At 44.2% G+C, this 22,033-nt stretch overlaps 1 protein-coding gene across 2 annotated transcripts in view; it reads left to right on the top strand.

Annotated features, from left to right (window-relative positions):
- The window catches only part of CRYL1 (crystallin lambda 1), a 68,408-nt gene extending 51,091 nt beyond the window's left edge, over nt 1–17,317 (top strand). For both annotated transcript variants that reach the window (XM_068144280.1, XM_068144289.1), the window contains exons 7-8: nt 12,710–12,816; nt 14,793–17,317. In XM_068144280.1, the coding sequence (XP_068000381.1) occupies nt 12,710–12,816; nt 14,793–14,906 (221 nt within the window). In that variant the 3' untranslated portion in view covers nt 14,907–17,317. The remainder of the gene's footprint in view (nt 1–12,709; nt 12,817–14,792) is intronic.
- The last annotated feature ends 4,716 nt before the right edge of the window (nt 17,318–22,033 follow it).

The raw sequence follows: 22,033 nt of genomic DNA on the forward strand, positions 1-22,033 counted from the left end.
TACTCTTAATATAAAATAATCCTAAAATAGATATTTAGTATGCTTTTGGACTGGACCACTTGCACAAGAGCACCTTACTGGCTTGTTCAGTAACTCAGATCATAAAGAGAGAGTAGAGTAGAGTAGAATAGAATAGAATAGAGTAGAATAGAATAGGTTGGAAGAGACCTTTGAGATCATCACATCAAACCTATCAACCAATCCAACCCACCTAATCAACTAAACCATGGCACCAAGCACCCCATCAAGTCTCCTCCTGAACATCTCCAATGATGGTGACTTCACCACCTCCCTGGGTAGCCCATTCCGATGGGCAATCACTGTCTCTGTATAGAACTTCTTCCTAACATCCAGCCTAAACCTTCCCTGGCGCAGCCTGAGACTGTGTCCTCTTGTTCTGGTACTGGCTGCCTGGGAGAAGAGACCAACCTCTGCCTGTCTACAGCCTCCCTTCAGGTAGTCGTAGAGAGCAATAAGGTCACCTCTGAGTCTCCTCTTCTCCAGTATTGCTTCACTCCTAGTCTTGCCAGGTGCAAGAGTCTCTGAGTATAGAGCTGCTTCTGTTTGTGTGCTGGCAGGCTGACTCAGGCTGTTGTTTTCATCAGAGAGAGTTTAAATCAAAGTTGCTGATGTCAGGACACATGATGGCTTATGGTCATAGTTCCGTACCCATGCCAACTTCACTTGGGTTGCCCAGTATTGCTTCACATAATATGGAAGAGTATGGACCTCCTCTTGATAGCTTAGGATGTCCCATTCTGGTGCATTTTACTAATAGTGTCTGCTGTTTATCAGTGGATGGAAATGGAAGGAGAGATAAGAAATTGCCTCTGTCCTGTGTGTTAGCACATCAAGCAGCTTCACAGCAGCTGCTGTTCTTTACAGCCATAAGATATTGGCTGGACGAGGCTCTGGCCAGCCTGATCTAGTGTGGGGTGTCCCTGCCCATGGCAGGGGGGTTGGAACTAGATGATCCTTGTGGTCCCTTGCAACCCTGACTGATACTATGATATTAATTACCTGTAATCCTAAACTCTCTGCTAAACAGTGAAGAAGGATGTTGAGGATGCAGGAAGCATGGGAGAGAAAAATAGTATTATTGATGAAAAATGGATTCTTAAATACATATTTTTTAAGGGCGATACAATATTTTTGTTTGTTCGGTTTTGAGTAAAGAATATGTTATAGCCATTTTTTCCCCCTAGATCAGTGTTGCTTTTTTCCTTGTGGGATGCATACATCAAGATCCTCCCATGAACTTGCCATGTGCTAATGCTGGGTTTCCTCCATTTTAATTGTGCCATCCTTTCCCCCATATTCATAAATGAGCCTATCAAAAGCTATTACCCAGGCAGCTTTGGATAACCTGTGAATTCATGCATAAATATTAGGAATTTTGAATATATGGCAGCCAGCCAACAGCCTTGAACATGAAATAAAATGACAGCATCAAGTCACTAAATGGAGCAGAAGCAGCAACAACAATTTGAGGACTAAATTGCAGCAGACAGGAAGGAAACCTTGGGGCAGGGTGGGGGGCACAGCCAAATTGTATAATATTATAATGTTGGTTGTTGGTTTCAATAAATAAAATGAATGTTGATTTCAGTTTCAGTAAGCTCTGTCTTTTGAGTCTGTCATCTTATGATTTCTCATGGCAGTGTCACAGCAAAGGCTGTTAAGCCTTTTACAAGGAACATCAATAGATTTAACTAGAGTCATTTTACCCAATTACTTATTGTGGGATTATGTTAGCAGACACAATATCCCTCCTGTGTAGCTACCTGGCTATCTATGAATTAACTGAAGATGATCCAGCCACAGTAAAACAGTGAATTCAATTCACTTCCTAATAGGCCAAAGCAGTTAATAGTCCTTGTACAAGTGCTTGTTGCCTGCACACACCCATAGGGTTTCTCTTGATGAAAAAGTCTGTGTGCAGTAAGCAAAGGGTGAATTTTTCTGCACCCTGGCTACTATGCACCAGTTTTCTTCTGTGGGCTCACATGTAAAGTGGTTCCCTCCACCTTCTGAAAGGAGCACATGACTTTGCACAGGGATTCTTAATGCTTTGTTATTCAGGTCATTATAGATGTGTCCAGAAGAAAAGATTTTTATGCATCCTTCTCCCTGTGCTAATGAATGTACATAGTCACCAAATGGCTCAGACTGACAAATTCATTCCATATTTGAAACTGATCTGACAAAACTGTTTCATATTAACTCAGTTTAATTCCTTGATCCAGCTCACAGTAGTCCTGTGCAAACATTAGTGTATCACTGTTGAGATGGTAACCAGGGACAGTGAGAATAAAACTTTTTTGGGTGCTACTACTCTTAGGGTGGTTGTCCCAGTGGAGGCCAGTGACAAGCGGAGTCCCTCAGGGATCAGTCCTGGGACCTGTCTTGTTCAACATCTTTGTGGGGGACATGGACAGTGGCATTGAGTGCACCCTCAGCAAGTTTGCTGATGACACCAAGCTGTGTGGTGCAGCAGACATGCTGGAGGGAAGGGAGGCCATCCAGAGGGACCTTGACAGGCTGGAGAGGTGGGCACAAGCCAACCTCATGAAGTTCAATAAGAGCAAGTGCAGGGTCCTGCATCTGGGTCGAGGCAATCCCAGGCACAAATCCAGGCTGGGCAGTGACTGGCTGGAAAGTAGCCCTGAGGAGAGAGACTTGGGGGTGCTGGTGGACGAAAAGCTCAACATGAGCTCTCAGTGTGCACTTGCAGCCCACAAAGCCAATTAGATCCTGGGCTGCATCAGGAGAAGTGTGGCCAGCAGGTCGAGGGAGGTGATCCTCCCCCTCTACTCAGCCCTGGTGAGACCCCACCTGGAGTACTGTGTCCAGTTCTGGAGCCCCTATTACAAGAGGGATGTGGAGGTGCTAGAACGTGTCCAGAGAAGGGCCACGAGGATGATCAGAGGGCTGGAGCACCTCTCCTATGAGGACAGACTGAAGGAGTTGGGGCTGTTCAGTCTGCAGAAGAGAAGGCTCTGAGGTGACCTAACTGTGGCCTTCCAGTACCTGAAGGGGGCCTACAGGAAGGCTGGGGAAGAACTTCTCAGGATCTCAGGTAGTGATAGGACTAGGGGGAATGGAATGAAGCTGGAGGTGGGGAGATTCAGGCTGGATGTGAGGAGGAGGTTCTTCACCATGAGTGTGGTGAAACCCTGGAATGGGTTGTCCAGGGAGGTGGTTGAGGCCCCGTCCCTGGGGGTGTTTAAGAGCAGGCTGGCTGAGGCTGTGGCCAGCCTGATCTAGTGTGGGGTGTCCCTGCCCATGGCAGGAGGGTTGGAACTAGATGATCCTTGTGGTCCCTTCCAACCCTGAATGAAACTATGAAACTATAATGTATTCATGCAACTACAGCCTAAGTGCAATCATAGGAAAATTAATGTAGAGTAACGAGCATCCTTTAAACTCACAGCCTAACAAAGAGCATGCATCTGTGTTCAGACACACCCTTGTTGAAGATAGGATTGCATTTATAAAGTTTTCCTTGGAGCTGTAATGTCTAGAAATGTAATCCCTCTATTAGCAAAACAAAAAGCTTGGGAATATTCTTTCTCTCCCTGAACATAACCATGACAGATTCCTCCATGATGTTCCTGAAACATGGCCCCTTCTTTTCTCATCTGTACTCCTCTTCAGTCTTACCAAATTCACCCTCCTCTCAGATTTTTACCAGCTAAAATTAACCCCACCCAATCTTTTCAAATTGTTGATGCTGTTACATCAGTGGCTTGACCATCCTTTGAGTCATTACAGTATCTTATTTCTGCTCATCAGGTTCAAGGTCATCAAGTGAGGCACTCTCCATCTTTGGTGTGTTCCCTGTCCTTGCCAGTAACACTTGCTCCTGTCCCTTGTTTTCTCTCACAAATATCTCAGTGCCTATGTGGCAAGTGCCCTTGCCTGACTGGTTTACCAAGAGTGCTTGCTTGCATCCTTCAGCCTTCATGAGTTGTCTTTCTTATGAAGAGAAAGACATGAAACTTTGTGTACAAGAAGCAGTGATACTTGAAATTGCTTACATGCTGTAATTCATGAACATGCCCCATTTTATACTGTCTTGTTTTCCTTTTTTTTTTCCCCTACTACTCCAAGCACCTTTACATTTATGAACTTCACTTGTGCTTAAGGGAGTAGAACCATCACCCATATGAGGAAAGGCTGAGGGAGCTGGGCCTCTTTAGCTTGGAGAAGAGGATACTGAGGGGGGGGGTTATAAATATGTAACTTACAAGTGTCAGGAGTATGGAGCCAGGCTCTTCTCAGAGATGTCCAATGATGGAGCAAGGGGCAAAAGGGCAGGCTGGAGCATAGGAGGTTCCCCATAAACATAAGGAAAAACATTTTCACTGTGAGGGTGACAGAACCCTGGAACAGGCTGCCCAGAGAGGTTGTGGAGTCCTCTGGAGCCATTCAAAACCTGCCTGGATGTGTTCCTGTGTGACCTACTCCAGGTGATCCTGCTCTGGCAGGGAGGTTGGATTCAATGTTCTTTCAAGGTCCTTTCCAACCCCTGATATTCTATAATGCTCAGGGCAGTGTTTTATGCATGCTTCTAAGTTAGATGTCTGTCCTGAGTTCCTTTTCCTTTATCAGAGCCCTGTTCCTTTTGATGTTGCAACTAGAAGCATTTCATTGTTGCATGTTTGCACCACACCAAGTGCTTGCAGGTATCCTTCAGGTAAGGCCTGCAAACCTCAAGTGCAGTTATATGAGCAAATTCTTATGGGACAGTTCAGTAGGTATTTTGGAAGCTGCTTGGACTCGCATTGAAGCTAAATGAGTAGCAGTTTGTTCTTCATTTGTTGGGGGGGTAAAGAACATTGCATTTCCTAGATACATAGGGGCAGCTGAGGAACCTTGAATCAGTGCTCTCATCTAGCTTGTCATAACATGTTCCTGTAACTATACTGTGCAAGTCAGAAATGCTGTGTGGGATTGGGACTTTGAAGGAAGAGAGTATTCTGCTTTTCATCTTTATAATCCTGTATATATGACTCCCTTAAAACATTTTATTGCTCATCCCCCTTCTTCCACTGATCACCACAGCTGCAGACACATAGTAAAAGGAAGATTCAGGGAGCTCCTGCCTTTCTGTTCTGTGTTCCTGGTTCTGAGGTGCCTGCTGCAACATCTGCTTTCTCCCACAGCACCTTGCTTCTGACATAGATGAGGTGAGCATACAAGGGAAATGGAGGTTTAGGCAGGGAGCCCCCAACCCACGTAAAAGTAAGATGAAGCTATCATCATTCCTGTGCTGCAAATTGATTCCACTCATTCACTCTCCTGGATGCATATTGTGTCATTCTTCATTTCCAGCTGGAGATAGTGGGGCACAGCATGGGCACAGAACTACACTCAAGGAGTCATAGTGATTAACAACCCCATTTGCCATCCTTCTTCCTATTTCTCCAACTCTCACATTGTTTACAGATGCTAATTCTTCCAGCTTAAGATGGTCTACAGGCAGTATCAGCAAGGATTAAAGCCAAAGGGACTCTATCATACTTGTTTTCCATATTCTTGTCCCCATTCTCCAGTCAAGTGGTCTTTTCATCTATCTACTTTTCAAATATCCCTGAGCTGCGAACCAGAGAGCTCCTAAGTCTAAACTCTTGAAGTCAAATATTTACCAGTTTTGAGTTTGCAGGTGGAAAGCAAAGTGATTTTTTCAGTCATATTCCCCATTGCTCAAGTGTGTTTTTGAAGCTAGCAGGGCAGGGTTGGTTACTTAAACCAAATTAAAGATTGCACTGACATTTCACACCAAGGGTGCTATCTTGAGTTAGTTATTTTGAATGTTATGTCCTTTTCCTTTTTCCCTTTTCCTTTTCCTTTTCCTTTTCCTTTTCCTTTTCCTTTTCCTTTTCCTTTTCCTTTTCCTTTTCCTTTTCCTTTTCCTTTTCCTTTTCCTTTTCCTTCATGTGTACATTATGGCTTTTGGTGTCTTTCATTCAATTGAGACTCAAAAGATTTTGCAGCAGCCTCCTGCTAGACGTGCAAGCTACATCCTTGCATGTTGCTGTTTCAGCCTTGATATGGAGATGAGTACACTAATGCTGCTGCTCTAGACCTTTGGTTTTTTACCTACTATTTTGCTGACTTTGCATAAGACTTTTCATTCATATGTTGCATGCAATGAGTAAATTGTATTACCCAACCTGCATTTGACATATTTCTGTTGCATTGGTGAGCTACACCCACCCAGATAATTGTTCTGATTCATTCAAGCTGTAGATGAGCAGCCAGTAGGACCTCAATTTGCAGGACTTAGCTGGCTGAATGAGTTTCAGAGATCATCTCCAGCTCAGGAGTTCACATTAACCAAGTAAACGGATCAGTCACATTCAAACATTCAGCTTTCCCAAGATACTAATGTTATCTCTTTAGATTGAGGCTCATTTCTGGCACACAGTCTTCTCTTCTACCTTCTCTTGACTGTACCAGAGTCAAAACTACTCAGCTCTGTGGTATTACTACACAAGCTTACCTGTAGGTTGAGAGGTTTGTCTTGACTTTTGGAAAAGTACCAAACCCAAACTATTTGTCACTGGTTTAGGTGTCATTGACCTGTGTCAGCTGGATAAACACCAGGATAGCTGGTACTGACACTGCTCTGTATACCATTCTTTCTACTGTCAACTGCTCATGTAGATTTGCTTAAGATGCCATATTTGGCTGAAGTGCCATTTTTGATTTTGTGATTGCCCATGTGGCAACAGCTGCTGCCAGCAGTTGTGACTTATCCAGGCGTACCCAAGTCCACGTAGTTCTGCACCCTTCAGCCTCAGTCATTTCTCCTTCTGCACTGCATGATGTAGGGGAAACCCTTTTACTCCTCACTGTTAAGAGAAAAAGGCTCACATGAGCAAGGCGAAATGTAAATGTAATTATCTTGTGGTTGGTGCATATGTCTCATCCAGAGCTGACTTGGGTTCCCAAGATTGCTCATGTGGATAGCATATGCCCTATAGGTTGATCTGGGTTTGCTTCAGGTGCCAAAGTCTGTGAACCCAGCTGTTAAGATGTAACAGGCAAGCACTTGTGCTAATGGTAGGGTATGGTCAATAAACCCTGATGACCAGTGGTCCTTTACAGAGTGTTTATGAAGGAGGGTGGTCTCTGCTTATTCCCTCAGTGACGAGAGAGAATCAAGTTACAAGCAATTCCACATCCCACAGTAATGTGTCTCTTCCTGAATCTCATTTCCTGCCAGTGATATCTTGGAGCCTATTAGGCAATTTGGAGGTTTCTGGCTGTGTGTCAATTGAGAAAATTGAGCAAAATAGAAAATGACCATATATTTAGAGCATCAGCATAGATATATGACCAATGTATATCACCAACCCTTTTTTGTTGAAGGCCAGAACGTGGCAGGATGAGTTCTAGGAACACATACACTCCATGAGTAGATAGCACAAGTAAACGGGATGACTAAATGGTTATTGGCACACTCTTGGCACCAAATACAGGTTGGAATGGAATGGAATGGAATAGAATAGAATAGAATAGACCAGGTTGCAGGAGCTGCTGTTTTTCTCAGAGCCTTCTTCCTTCTGATACTGGAGAATGTGTTTTTTCCCCTTTTTTTAAGAGAGTTGAACACTCTTAAATCTATCCATGTTGCTCTCATGCAGTGTGTATGTGTTCTCCAATTCTCTTATCTCAGTTGTTTATCTGATGCGTTAATTTCTGATGTGTTATCAGTGTTCATTTCTTAAAGGACATCTGATACTTTCTTGAGTGTCTGTCCCTCAAAAGGGCTTTTGTCTTTGGTCGTGAGTGTTCTTTGTACTTTTATTGACCTCAGAGGCCTTTTGGGAAGCCTGTACTTCAGTGATTTCAGGCATGTTGAGCAGTATAAGTGTTGTAGTTTGTGATTCATAGTAATCAAAGGTTTCCTTTCCTTCATCTACCTTTCAACCTCAAGCATTTAGGTTTAGACAGGTGTGACTTCTATGGTATTGATATCACACGATATTGCATTCCAGGGAACTGTCTACAGGCTGTTCAGAAAAGAGACTGCTTAATGACTCTTGACCTAAGCTGCATTCTTTTGTATGGTAGTCAGGCCACCTCACTTACATTTCCTGCATTGTGTGGTTGGATAGTACCGTGAGCAGTTCAGTTTGTGCTCCTTAGTCTGTACAATCTCCTGAGTCTCTGTGAAGGAGTTGGTGACTATAACTGCTTGCCTTTGTCTTCTTAAGTTTTCTTCTCTTTGCTTTGATAATTACCTGACAAAAAGAGAGTTAAGGATGCAGTTTCTTCAGCCTCTATGGCTCTCAGAAAAGGGAAGCTCCACAAGGTTTTAGTGGATATCCAGAATTTCCCCTCTCACATCTAGGGTGTTCATCAGCATGATGCTACTCTTAGTCACCTTGGCTTGCTTACTGCCAGACAAGCATTGCTCATTTACTGTTGTGGTGCAGCTCATTGATGTGCAGTGGGAAAGGCTGCCTTACCCTTTCTTCTTTATGTGGTGGTTAATAGCACTAAAGTCTCCTTAATGTATTTGTCTGGCTAAATGTCCAGTTTTTCTTTTTGGTGCATTGATCATTTCAGTTTAGTACCTCAATAGTAATTTTTTTTCTGACATTCCTGCTGGAGCTGGTGGAAGCTGGACCTTTCCCTGTGTCAGCCAAGGTCTGTTTGACTGCCATTTTACCCTTTATTACCACATGCTTTTTAAGATGTTCATAAGAGGGTCAGCTCTGAGGCCAGACCAAGCTGCTCAGGGTTTCAGCCAGTCTTTAAAACTCCTATTTTCTGTTGGTCATCTGCCTTTAAACAACTGTAAAGAGCTGAGTTCTGTCTGTTCAATGGCAGCAGACACTGGGGCGCTGCTGTTAGGTCCCCCCAAGCCACCTCTGCTTCAGCTTGAACAAGCAGCTACCCCCACCTCTCCCCACAGGGCAAGTGCTCCAGCCCCCACCATTTTGGTGGCCTCTGCTGAAGCTGCTTCAGTTTGTCAATGTTTCTTGTATTGAGGGATATCCAAATGACTGCAGTATTCTGGATGTAGTCTAATGAGTACTGAGTAAAAGGAAGTAATCTCCCCCTTCAATCTACTGGCTGTGCTGTTAACACAACTCAGGATGCTGTTGGCTGTTTTTGCTGCCAAGGCACACTGTTGGTTCACATTAAGCTTGCTGCCTAGCGTGACTAGTTCTTGGAGCTCACAAGCCTGTGTTGTTGCAAGGAGCAAATCCTTCTGAGGTGCTGGATTTTGTGTTCATCACTCATTGCCATTTTTAAGGTTTGATATTGGCTCATTTCTCCAGCCTAAGGGCAGCCTTGTACTTCAGTATATCAGCTGGTCCATTACACTTTGCCTCCTACCCCTGCCCAATTTGGTAGCATTCACAAACTTGATGAGGAGTACAAGTCTCAGGATAGATTCTTGCAGTATGCCATGTCTACTGGCCTTCAGGTAGAGTACAGCCCATTAATCACTACCTCTGAGCCTGAGTTATCCAACCCATTTTCATCCATCTATTTGTCCAAGCATGCAGACCTCAAGATACAAGAGTATCACAGGAGACAGTGTCTGAAGTTGAGGTGAATTCTATCCACTGCTTTCCTGTTTTCCACAGATCCCATGATTTTATCCCAGAAGGCAACATGGTCAATCAGACATGAGTTACACCATGGTATGCCCATTGGTGACTACATGCTGACCGTCACTCTTTCTTCTTACTCCTGTACCCAGAAATCTGTTTCATGAGGACTTGTTCCTTGATTTTCTCAGGGAGAGAAGTGAGACTGATTGCCCTGTAGTACCTCAGACTGGGGGTTTTTAACATTTTCTGATGAGGGTTGCAATATTTACTTTGAGTCCCCTGGGGATCTCAAATGATGACACTGATGCATTGATTGGCATGATTTTAAACATACCATAAAGCAACCTTGCAAGGGCATGGGCCATTTACAAGCCTGGTGAGAGGCCTCGAGCACAAGCCCTATGAGGAGAGGCTGAGGGAGCTGGAGTTGTTTAGCCTGGAGAAGAGGAGGCTCAGGGGTGACCTCATTGCCCTCTACAACTACCTGAAGCCAGGAGAGGGTTGGTCTCTTCTCCCAGGCAATCAGCACCAGAACAAGTGGACACAGTCTTGAGCTGCACCAGGGGAAGTTTAGGCTTGAGGTGAGGAGAAAGTTCTTCACTGAGAGAGTTGTTAGCCATTGGAATGTGCTGCCCAGGGAGGTGGTGCAGTCACCATCCCTGGAGGTGTTCAGGAGGGGATTGGACATGGCACTTGGTGCCATGGTTTAGTAGTCATGAGGTGTTGGGTGACAGGTTGGACTTGATGATCCTTGAGGTCTCTTCCAACCTTATTGATTCTATGATTCTATCCTTGGATACAGTCTGTATCATCCCATGGTCTCAGGTGGGGCTGAGACTCGATTATCATCTACAGCTAATAACTCTTATCCTCCTTGAACCCTACTTCTAAGCACAGAGGCCTATATAGGAGACCTTGACAATGAAGAAAGAAAAAAATCAAAAGGCAATTAGTAACTCTGCTTTACCTGTTCCTCCTGTCACTTAAGTCACCCATCCATTCAGCAACAGGTCCAACTTTTCCTTGCTCAGCCTTCTATTCCTAACACAACAGTAAAGTCCTCACTGCCCTTGACATCCTTGCAAGTCTCAAATGGAACTGACTTTTGACTGTGACAGCATCCCTGCATACCTAAGCGAGTTTTAAATTCCCCATTTGTCCCTGCTTCCACCTCCTGTGTGCTGCCTTATTTGCACCGGGGCTCATACAAGCCAATCTCTTGATATATTTACTTGCCTTCCTAAACACCAGGATGAACTCTTCTTGTCTTTGGAGGATGCTGTCCTTTGCTGGCCACAGACCCCTATCTCTGAGCTGCTCCTTTACTGAGATAGCATACCCCCTTCTTGTTTTCCCTTGGGAAACTGAAGTGTGGGTCTGCCCACTGCAGCACTCCAGTTGTGTGAGCCATCTCGCCACCTCAGTTTCTCCAGTAACGTAGTTGTATGATCACACATGGAGCTCTTATTTCCTCTGACTGTTTCCTAGGCTGTATGCATTTGTGCATGGACACTAGAGGTGGACTCCTGGTTTTTTCATACTTCCTTGGGGTTTCTCTTGTACTTGTTACCCTGCACTCCTTTTTTTCCACACCCATATACCTCTTCCTCACTTGAATACTGGTTGTAATCTCACTTCTCCAATGTTCCTGATCTGAAGCATTTGTCACCATGCTGGCCAGGTTTTTGGCAAGGATACTTTTTCTCCACTTTGGTGGATCCTGACTCCCTTTTGCAGTGCTCAACCATCAAAGAGAGTCCTGTGGTCGTAAAAGCCAAATCCTTGTTGCTAAGCCCAGCTGCAATACAAGATGTTGGTCTGCAAGATCCATCTCTTCCTCATTCACTGGAGGTCACCTGGGTCTCCATGCCTTTGACCATCCATGTGAGCCGTGTTGCTCTTGATACACTCTCAGTCAATAAATAAAAGTAACAACAGGAATGCTTCAACTGGTGTGACATATCTACATATTTACTGGTTGATGGTAGGATGAACATGAGCCTGCAGTGTGCCCAGGTGGCCAAGAGGGCCAATGGCATCCTGGCCTGCATCAGGAACAGTGTGGCCAGCAGGAGCAGGGAGGTCATTCTGCCCCTGTACACTGCACTGGTTAGGCCACACCTCGAGTACTGTGTCCAGTTCTGGGCCCCTCAGTTTAGGAAGGATGTTGACTTGCTGGAACATGTCCAGAGAAGGGCAACGAAGTTGATGAGGGGTTTGTAACACAAGCCCTATGAGGAGAGACTGAGGGAGCTGGGGTTGCTTAGCCTGGAGAAGAGGAGACTCAGGGGTGACCTTCTTGCTCTCTACAACTACCTGAAGGGAGATTGTAGACAGGCAGAGGTTGGTCTCTTCTCCCAGGCAGCCAGTACCAGAATAAGAGGACACAGTCTCAGGCTGTGCCAGGGAAGGTTTAGGCTGGATGTTAGTAAGAAGTTCTATACAGAGAGAGTGATTTGCCATTGGAATAGGCTGCCTGGGGAGGTGGTGGAGTCTCCATTGTCATTGGGTGTGTTCAGGAGGAGACTTGGTGGGGTGCTTGGTGCCATGGGTTAGTTGTTTAGGCGGTTTGGATTGGTTGATGGGTTGGATGCGATGATCTTGAAGGTCTCTTCCAACCTGGTTGATTCTATTCTATTCTATATACCAAACTTCTATTCTATTCTACATACCAAACTCCTTTCTATAGAATATGGAAAGGAGAGGTGGGAACAGTCTCCTCGTGGGCACTGCTCAGAGAAGCTTTCTGGTCTCAAGTAACAGAGCATGAGTATAGCCATGGTTGTGTGCTACACCCCTCACACATCATTGCCTTTTTGTGAGTAACATTAATTTGTTTGGCAAGGAAGATGTGTCCTAAATCATCTTTCCATGAACCTTGATGGAAATGTGGTAGGTAGAATCACAGAATCACAGGGGTTGGAAGGGACCTCTGGAGATCATCTAGTCTAGCCTCCCTGCCAAAGTATTTTTCTTTGATGACAATTAGTTTGTCTTAAGCATAAGGGCACGCTGGTTGGTTGAGTTTTGTTTTAACTCTGATTTAAGACAGTGCTTAAGCACAAGCAGCCTTACTGAACTTGAATGTGAATTTCTGTTTGAATGTGATTTTTCACCCTGACTTTTAGGTATTTCAGATTATTGCGAAAAGTACCGTGAAGGAATGAAGCTTGTTCTGAACACCTTTGGACCAGTCCCAGAATTTTCAGGTGACATTCAGCAGAAAATCAATCAGGTAAATATGGACTTGGTAAATGCAGTGACATTCAGAGCAAAGGATGTTAGATTTTATTGTAACATCTGTGCCATTTCGGTTTACTGTTAGAGGTACCTGTAGTCAGTAGTTCTTGTGTGGATGTGTACTTTAAATGAGAAGATCAGTGCCCTTCTCCTAGCACTTTGACATGCGTCAAGGGAAAGTGATCTAGCAGCAGAGTAACATTATTACTAGGCCATTATTACTACTAACAACTATGGGTTATTGACATTAAATTCTCCACACTGTTTCTTGCCCCTTCTGTCCTGTGTTTTCTACCAAAATATGCACAGCTCCAAGTTTCCTTTCTTACTTGCCTTTCTCCCTGTGTCTTCCTCCTACTCCATCTTCCTGCATTCCTGTTGCTTCCATCCAAAAAGATGGAAGCATTCCTGTCAGTTACATCTTCCTGTTGGTTTTTTTTTCCCTGGGTGTTCTTTTTCCTACTCTTGTATACTTTACAAACTAGAGCTCCAGTCTGTAATGTGTGCAAATACTTGGTTGAAGTTAAGCATGTGAGCAGTCCAGTAAGGTTACTGCCATGTTTGAAGATGTGTTTGAGTGCTACGCTGGATTGGGACCTAGTTTTCCTGTTAACATTTCTAAGCCCACAATTTGTTCATATTCACTGTATGGACTACTTTGTATGACCATAGGAGTTAACTGAAGCTTTTTGATGCTTCACTGAAGAACACATGCATGTTTTGAATCATTCCTGATCAGCTGTCAGAGATTAATGCCAAGTATGGAGACAGCCTGTCTGGATGATAACATTTTTGTTCCTATTTATGTTAGTGCAATTTCAACATCAGCTGTGTTAAAAAGGAAAGAGATTCTTCTATGATTAAGCAACAATGACTCTTTGTAATAATCATCATCAATAATGATTGTGGAATTATTCACATTAGAAGCTTTTTCTTGATGTAAAGCAGTTTGGGTTTCATGATAGAAAGCTGGATCCCACTTCAGCATCTGTTTCTGTGCCTCTTCATTATCTTAAGTCTCAATGCCAAAGATGAGCTTGTAAGAATCCTCTCAAGAATAAAGCATTAAACATTGCTTATCTTACTCCTCTGCCCCTTGCCCCCCCTAATTTTTTGTCATTTATTGGTAGCAGATCTGGGTTTTACCTTGTTTCTCAACACTTGCCTCTTAAACCTAAGAATTCAGGTGCCAGTTTGCCAAAGGTGATCTGGTGATCTCTACCTGCACTCTCAAAACAGCTCTGTTTCAGCCTCTGGCCAGAGCTCTTGTTCTCCTTTCAGTGATACATTTAACTGGCACATCTAAGAGAACTTTGTGGATTCACAAGTATTAATTTTTTTCCCCTACTTTGTTTTAAATATCCTTTTTCCACACTAAATTGTCCAGCCTTCTGCCTTTGCATCCTCAAACAGTACTGTAGATTCTCTCCTCTGTATATTGTTCTAGTAAGCAACAAAAAATCATGATTCTGGGTTTGCTATGTGTCTCCCCCTGGCATTTTGATTATACCTGGCACTCCTAAGGCAAAATGTTTTTAATAAATCCCTCATTACCTTTATTAAGATCCAGGACAGAGATCACAGTTTTAAACAGACACACAGAGAGGAATTTGGTTTAGAGCACACTTTCAGCCACATAAATGGCCAGGTTGCCACCTTCCTACTTAATGAAAGATTATTATCAAAGAGACTCACAGGCAAACCAGGAATAGAGGCTGATGCTTTGATGTGTCTGTAGACATCTTCATTGCCACATTCAGGCCAGCCTTCTCCAAGCACTTTCTTCTCATGCAGCTTAGCTCATTTGCATTAATGTATGTAAAGAATTAGTGGTCTATTGCTTGTGATGGAATAAATTAGTTTGTGTGGATGGTTACTTGGTCTGACAAAAGGGAAAGCAGGGCAACAGTGCTAGTGAAAAACTTTTTACTCAGAGCATGAGATTTAATCACCTTAAATTTTATGTTCCAGGCAATGTCTGAAAAAATTCCAGCTGTTCCCAAAGTCCTGGATGCCAGGAGAAAACGGAGAGATGAGTATCTCACTGGTCTTGCCAAACTGAAAAAGCAAATGAAATCTGACTGAGGTGCACCTCATCTAACAGGAGAGACCAAATGAAGAGCTGATCTGCAAAAAAAGTGGAAACATGATCATGCAGAAGGGGAGTCTGAATGTGCACCCAATGATATGCACAGCAGTAGAGACTAATGAAACATTTGGTCCAAATTTGTCATGACATAATTAATGAATTAACTGGAAACTGTTGTTAAAAAGCTCAGTTAAAATTTATTAAATGACTATATACATGCATTAGATGTGTATGCAGCAGGCAGCTTTAGTAATACAAATATTGTGCAATGCTGGAACACAATCATGGTTTAAATAAGGCATTTTTTCAGCTTGCTTAGGAATTCAGTGCTTGAACAATATTTGCTTATGCAGGGATCTGAAATAGGCAAATATCAGCTGTTTGTCACTGGAGAAAATAAGCCCTCACCCACCAATCACTGTGGCAGCAAGGTTAATTTGTAAAGCACTGACCATAGACAGGAGAAGGTCGTGTTGAGCAAAGAGTAGATTCACTGGCCAGCAAGCTGAGACCTCAGCAGCTGTAAGGGTCACTTCAAATTTTATCTGTAATTCTTCCACAATGTAGGGGAGAGAATTCATAGAATCATGGTATCAGTCAGGGTTGGAAGGGACCACAAGGATCATCTAGTTCCAACCCCCCTGCCATGGGCAGGGACACCCCACACTAGAGCAGGCTGGCCAGAGCCTCATCCAGCCTGCTCTTAAACACCTCCAGGGATGGGGCCTCAACCACCTCCCTGGACAACCCATTCCAGGGCTTCACACTCTCATGGTGAAGAACTTCCTTCTCAAGTCCAGCCTGAATCTTCCCACCTCCAGCTTCATTCCATTCCCCCTAGTCCTATCACTACCTGATATCCTAAGAAGGGACTTCTTAGGATATCAGCCTTCTTGTAGGCCCCCTTCAGATACTCCTTTCCCTCCCTTTGGCACTTCTGTACCTGTATGATGAGTAAATAGAGCAGAATTCCCTGCGTATTCTCTACTCCTGGTTATGTAAGACCTACCAGAGACCTATTTGGTCTTTAAGACCATGCACTTCATACCCAGTGGCTTTGCCCCAAGCTTGAGTGTTTGATGCTTGCTGTTGGCATTGCTGCATAAATATGTCCCTTGTTTTAAGACTTGTCTATGAGAAATAACGAGGTTTGATTTAATAGTTAATTTGGGAGACAGTAAGGTAGTAGATCAGTCTGGACTTTCTCCCAGGCCATTTTGTGGCTGAGTGATCTTAGGAAGTCAGCTCACCTCTCTGTTTCCATGTCTGTTTTTTACATTATCTGAAGCAAGGACTGCTTCTTTAGGATTCAGCTGTACTGAATGTTACAGCTGTAGGGACCTCAAGTATCTGCTGTTTTGCTCCACTAGAAGGACAGGCTGCAGTGGCTTAGATACAGTATTTGTGCGTTGCTGCTGCCCTTCCTACAGGAAATAGAACTCCTCTTCCATATACAAGGATGCAGTGTGTGCCTGGAAGTAGTAATATCCTCAGTTTCTGCTGTGGCATGTCCAATCCACAGCAGGTAGGGTGTTACTATGAACATGGGAACCCTGTAAAGTGGTTGGGCTTTGATCTTGGCTGGGGCATTACTGTTAAGCAGAATAACTTGAACGAGTGCTTTACACCCACGCTGCCTGAGTTAGGCATTTCTGAGTTTGTGCTAAATGCTCGCATAACTTCAGTCACAGCAGGGATGCAGAAGTTTTAGGCTGCCATTTTGCTAGTGCTCTTGATTTTTACAGATGGTGCAGCACAGAAATGGGTTGCTGAAACTTAATTAGTTGCCACTTTGACCCGAACAGCAGAAATGTCTGTGTGAACATCCCAATGCCACGTCTTTCTGCTTATATCACCGTAAAAGAGACCTAAGATAAATGGTACCGCTTGACACAAGCTGTGGTCCAAGAACACATTTCTGGATGTGAAAAATGAGACAGAAGGCATGATTCAGAGGTTGTCCTGTGCACCTTTATAATCAGTGGAGAAGGAGGACAAATTGTAAGCTCAAATTTATTTTATCCCAGTGATAGACCTGAAAGTGTCAATTCCTTCTATTGTTTTTTATTGCCACAGTGACTGGCTCTAAACCTGCATTTAGACATCTGAGGTTGAGGAAATCAGTCCTCACTCTTGATGCCTTATTAAGCAATAGTAAATTAATTGTGGGGGCTATGTTCCTTATTTTATATATGTTTTTGTATTTCAGACAAGGCCATAGCATGTTCAAAATACTTTCAGGATTAGGCCTGTTTTCTATGAGCATATTAACACTGTCATAACTAATTTAGCTTACATTGCTTCTGTTTACTCTGAGGTATCTTAAAACTTGATTATGTCATCAAATATTTGCCTTTACCTTTATTATTTGATGGTGAATAAAATATTTTAATGAGGAAAATCTGAACTCCTGTGTTGCAGTGTGATATGTAATAATAAGTCTTTAGAAACCACTGCTCTAGTAGGTTAATTTCTGGAAGCCAATGGGAGCAGGTGGACAGGAAGTAATATGAACACTCCTGTAGTTCATGTGTTGGTGTGGGGGTTGCTGCCATCACAGGGCCCTGCCATGAGGGAGTGACTTTCTGTAGGGGAAAAGCACTCTGGGGAGTGATGCTGGAGCATCAGTTCCCATCCAGGTTCATAGCTACGAATTGAGGAGGAAATGCTTGACAAGAAATATTTTTTTGCTGAAATTTCTTAAGCACACAAAATCATTAGGTGGTAAATGCAGCAACTGGAAACCATTAGGAGAGGGTAGCTAAAGGAATGAGATGGGCTGTCCTCATCCCAGGGACCTGTATCCTGTTCATAATTAATCCCCTTTAGTCATCAGTCATTAGACCGAAGCAGGGCCTCCTAGTACAAGGAAGACATTGGACAAAATGATGGGGGAGATCCCTGAGATCACAGAATCATAGAATGATAGGGGTTGCAAGGGACCTCTGCAGATCATTTAGTCCAATCCCCCCACCAGAGCAGGTTGCACAGAATGGCATCCAGGCAGGTTTTGAATAACTCCAGAAACAGAGACTCCACCACCTCTCTGGGCAGCCTGCTCTAGTGCTCCACCATCCTCAACGTAAAGAAGTTCCTCCTCATGTTTAGATGAGACTTCCTATGTTCAAGTTTGTGTCCATGACCTCTTGTCACTGGACCTACCCTTTAAGGATTTATAAGCATTGCAAAGATCCCCCCTCTTCTCCAGGCTAAAAAACCCCAAGTCTCTCAGTCTTTCTTCATAAGACAGATGCTGTAGTCCCCTAATCATCTTCATAGCCTTTTGCTTTACTCTGTCAAGCAGTTCCTTGTTATTGAACCAGGAGCCCAGAACTGGATGAGGCCTCACCAGGGCAGAGTAGAGAGGGAGGGAGGATAGCCTCCCCTGACCTGCTTGCCACACTCTTGATGCTCCCCAGGGTGCTGTTGGCCTGCTTGGCCACAAGGGCACTTTGCTGGCTCATGGTCATCCTGTTGTCCACCAGGACACCCAGGTCTTCTTCCACAGAGCTACTTTTCAGCAGGTCAGTCCCTACCCTGTGCTGATGCAAGGGGTTACTCCTCCCCAGGTGTGGTACCCTGCACTTGCCGTTGTTGAACTTCATAAGGTTACTCTCTGCTCAGCTCTCCAGCCTGTCCAGATCATGCTGGGTGACAGCACAGCCTTCAGGTGTGTCAGCCACCTCTCCCAGTTTTGTGTCATCAGCAAACTTGCTGAGGGTACACTCTGCCCCTTCATCCAGGTCATTGATGAATATATTGAACAGAGCTGGACCCAATACTGACCCCTGGGGAACACCACTTGTTACAGAGCTCCAGCTAGAGTGCTGCTTAGCACAACCATCTGAGCTCTGTTTCAGTTACCAATCCACCCCAGTATCCATTTATGTAACCCACACTTCCTAAACTCCCCAGTCTGCTGCGGCCATCAGACTATTACCTGCTGCTGGTTATGCAGACTGGGAGTCGTGAGGGGATGCATAGGAGCACAAAAGCAATTTAAAAAGACTTCAGGGCTTTGGGGAGATTACTTGAGGGCTCAGGAGCACAAGTGGTGTTCTCCTCAATCCTTCTAGTGAGAGGAACTAATATTGAAGGAAAGAGAAAAATCCATGCGATTACCACATGGCTTAGAGGTTGGTGCCACCAACAGAACTTTGGGGTTTTTGACCATGGGAAAGTTTCCTTGGCACCAGGTCTACTGGCAAGAGATGGAGTTCATCTGTCCCATAAGGGGACAAGAATCCTTGCACATGAGTTAGCTGTGCTCATTGACAAGGCTTTAAACTACTTTTAAAGACAGGGATGTAGCTGGCCTTGACACCAAGAACTCTGGGTGTAGTAGCTCAGTGCTTGTGGAGCAGTGTGTTAGCATCTTAGATAACCAGAAGGTCTACCCCACTTCAAGGTTGAAAACTATGTACTCAACTCCCTCCCTGAAATGTTTATACACCAATGCATGCAGCATGGGCAACAAACAGGAGTGGCTGGAGGCTGGGGACAGAGTGGCTGGAGAGCAGCCAGGCAGAAAGGGACCTGGGGGTATTGGTTAACAGCTGGCTGAACATGAGCCAGCAGTGTGCCCAGGTGGCCAAGAAGGCCAATGGCATCCTGGCCTGCATCAGAAATAGTGTGGCCAGCAGGAGCAAGGAAGTCATTTTGCCCCTGTGCTCAGCAGTGGTTAGGCCACATCTTGAGTACTGTGTCCAGTTCTGGGCTCCTCAATTTAAGAAGGCCACTGAGATACTTGAACATGTCCAGAGAAGGGCAATGAGGCTGCGGAGAGGCCTTGAGCACGAGCCCTATGAGCCCTATGAGGGCTGAGGGAGCTGGGGCTGTTTAGCCTGGAGAAGAAGAGGCTCAGGGGAGACCTTATTGCTGTCTACAACTACCTGAAAGGAGGCTGTAGCCAGGTGGGGGTTGGTCTCTTTTCCCAGGCAACCAGCACCAGAACAAGAGGCCACAGTCTCAAGCTGCACCGGGGGAAGTTTAGGCTTGAGGTGTTCTTCACAGAAAGAGTAATTGGCCATTGGAATGTGCTGCCCAGGGAGGTGGTGGAGTCACCCCCCCTAGAGGTGTTCAAAAAAGGATTGGTCGTGGCACTTGGAGCCATGGTATAGTTGTCATGAGGTGTTAGGTACTGGGTAATAGGTTGGACTTGATGATCTCTGAGGTCTTTTCCAGCCTGGTTGATTCTGTGATTCTATTGAATGAGGGCACGAACTCCATTGCCACATAGCAACGAGATTCCAGAAATGCAGAGAGCAGAGAATCTCAGAAGTCGTTCCAGAAGTGCTTTAGTACTGCACTGTAGAATCCCTTGCATTACAGAGTCTCAGGGGGTCCTTAACTGCAGAAATCCTGAAAGCCCTTAACAGATGAAGCAGCTAACAGAAGTCCTGAGCAGCATCCCTAAACAAAGCCCTGACCAGAAGTAGCTAACTAACAGAAGCAGAAGTCCCTAGCAGGCCTAAGCCCCAATCTCCCTTATAACTCAGAGTGGCTGTTTTTTATACTCTTTGTTATCAGTCACTTCACCAATAAAACCCAACCACGTATATAACAGCTAAAACCTTCTCCCAGTCAGAGGTGCCAGTGTGTCAAGGAAGTGGCTTCTGCAGGATGTTCCAATCACAGGTTGCCAACATGTAAAGATGTTGGTACCCAGGGGCCACCTCTCCTGGTGATAGATAAATGCTGCACTCACCTTGTTCAGCATCTCTGTTGCTCAGGGCTACTGGCAGAAGCAGGGTTTGCCAAGTGGAGAAGGTTCACTCCTCTCTCCCTCCCTTTTCACTTTTTTACTCTACTTCTCCCTCTTGGTTCTTGGCTTCTCATACTGATCCATCACTAACTTCTTCCAGGGTATTTAGCTGTCAATTTGGACTGAACTGCTAATAGGTTTGTTAATTGGACAGTGAAGAATTCCTTCTGGGGATCAACTTGTCAAGAGCTCAGCTTCTTATAAGATACAAAGCCCAGTTCTGTTGAATTAATTGGTTTAATTATTTTCTTGGAATTTGCCTTGGTCCTTTTATCCCATTACTGGTTTTTTCCTCACATGCAGTAGACTTCTTGTGATAGATTGCACCTGGTATCTTATGAGGGAGGACTCTCTCAGAATTTGCACCACCAATCCTACAATGTTGCAGAACTGCCACAGATATGATCAAGTATTCATGTTGTTTGACTGTGAACAGAAGAAGCAATATTTAAACAACATTTTTTTGTTAAACAGAGATATTTTGGGAGAATTTGCCATGGTTTCTTCTTTATAAGATTACATATCTCAGAACCCTGTATTATTTTTGTGACACCTACAGAATTCCCTCAGTCTCTCTTTGTTGCACTGTGTTTTTTTCTCTTTCACCATTTTGATATTTATTGTTTTCCTACTATGTGTAGTTTACTATTAGTTGCTGCTATTTATTGGAAGTGAAGTCACAGGATCTCACAGAATCACCAAGGTTGGAAGAGACCTCAAAGATCATCAAGTCCAACCTGTCACCACAGACCTCATGACTAAACCATGGCACCAAGTGCCACGTCCAGTCCCCTCTTGAACACCTCCAGGGATGGTGACTCCACCACCTCCCTGGAGGTGTTCAAGAGAGAATTGGATGGGAATCCAAGGTGTTCATACCAAAGCCTTTGATTTGATGCTGCTGGAAATCAAACCACCTGTTATGTGTAAGATAGGGAAGAAAGGGCAGATGCAGGGAAATTCCTGCTTCACTGAGGGAAGTCTGGTATCACAGAATCATAGAACACCATGTTGTAAGGGTCCTCAAGGATCATCTAATCCAACCTTTATTGGGCAAAGCATCTCTGTTTCCTACATCTCTGAGTGTCTGCAGCTTGCAAAGCAACTGTGGATTTATTTTCCCTGTTCCATAGTTACTATTTTGCTGAGTCATAATAATTTGGAGGTAAAATGTATTTTCTGATTGCCATATTATGTAACTGGTATTTAGAAATTGTGCTATCCATCTGTACCATCTTGCAGGTAAAAGATGAACTGTACTTCATTAGGGAGGCAGGATAGTGCTTGTGGTGCTTGCTGTAAAAACAGAAAACATCATTCTGAGGTAAAATGATGTCATTGTCAGTCTCAGTTTCTCAA

The sequence above is a fragment of the Melanerpes formicivorus genome, unplaced genomic scaffold (assembly GCF_026170545.1).
Source record: "Melanerpes formicivorus ecotype bairdi unplaced genomic scaffold, bMelFor1.0.p_v2 SCAF_1, whole genome shotgun sequence".
Taxonomy (NCBI): Eukaryota; Metazoa; Chordata; class Aves; order Piciformes; family Picidae; genus Melanerpes; species Melanerpes formicivorus.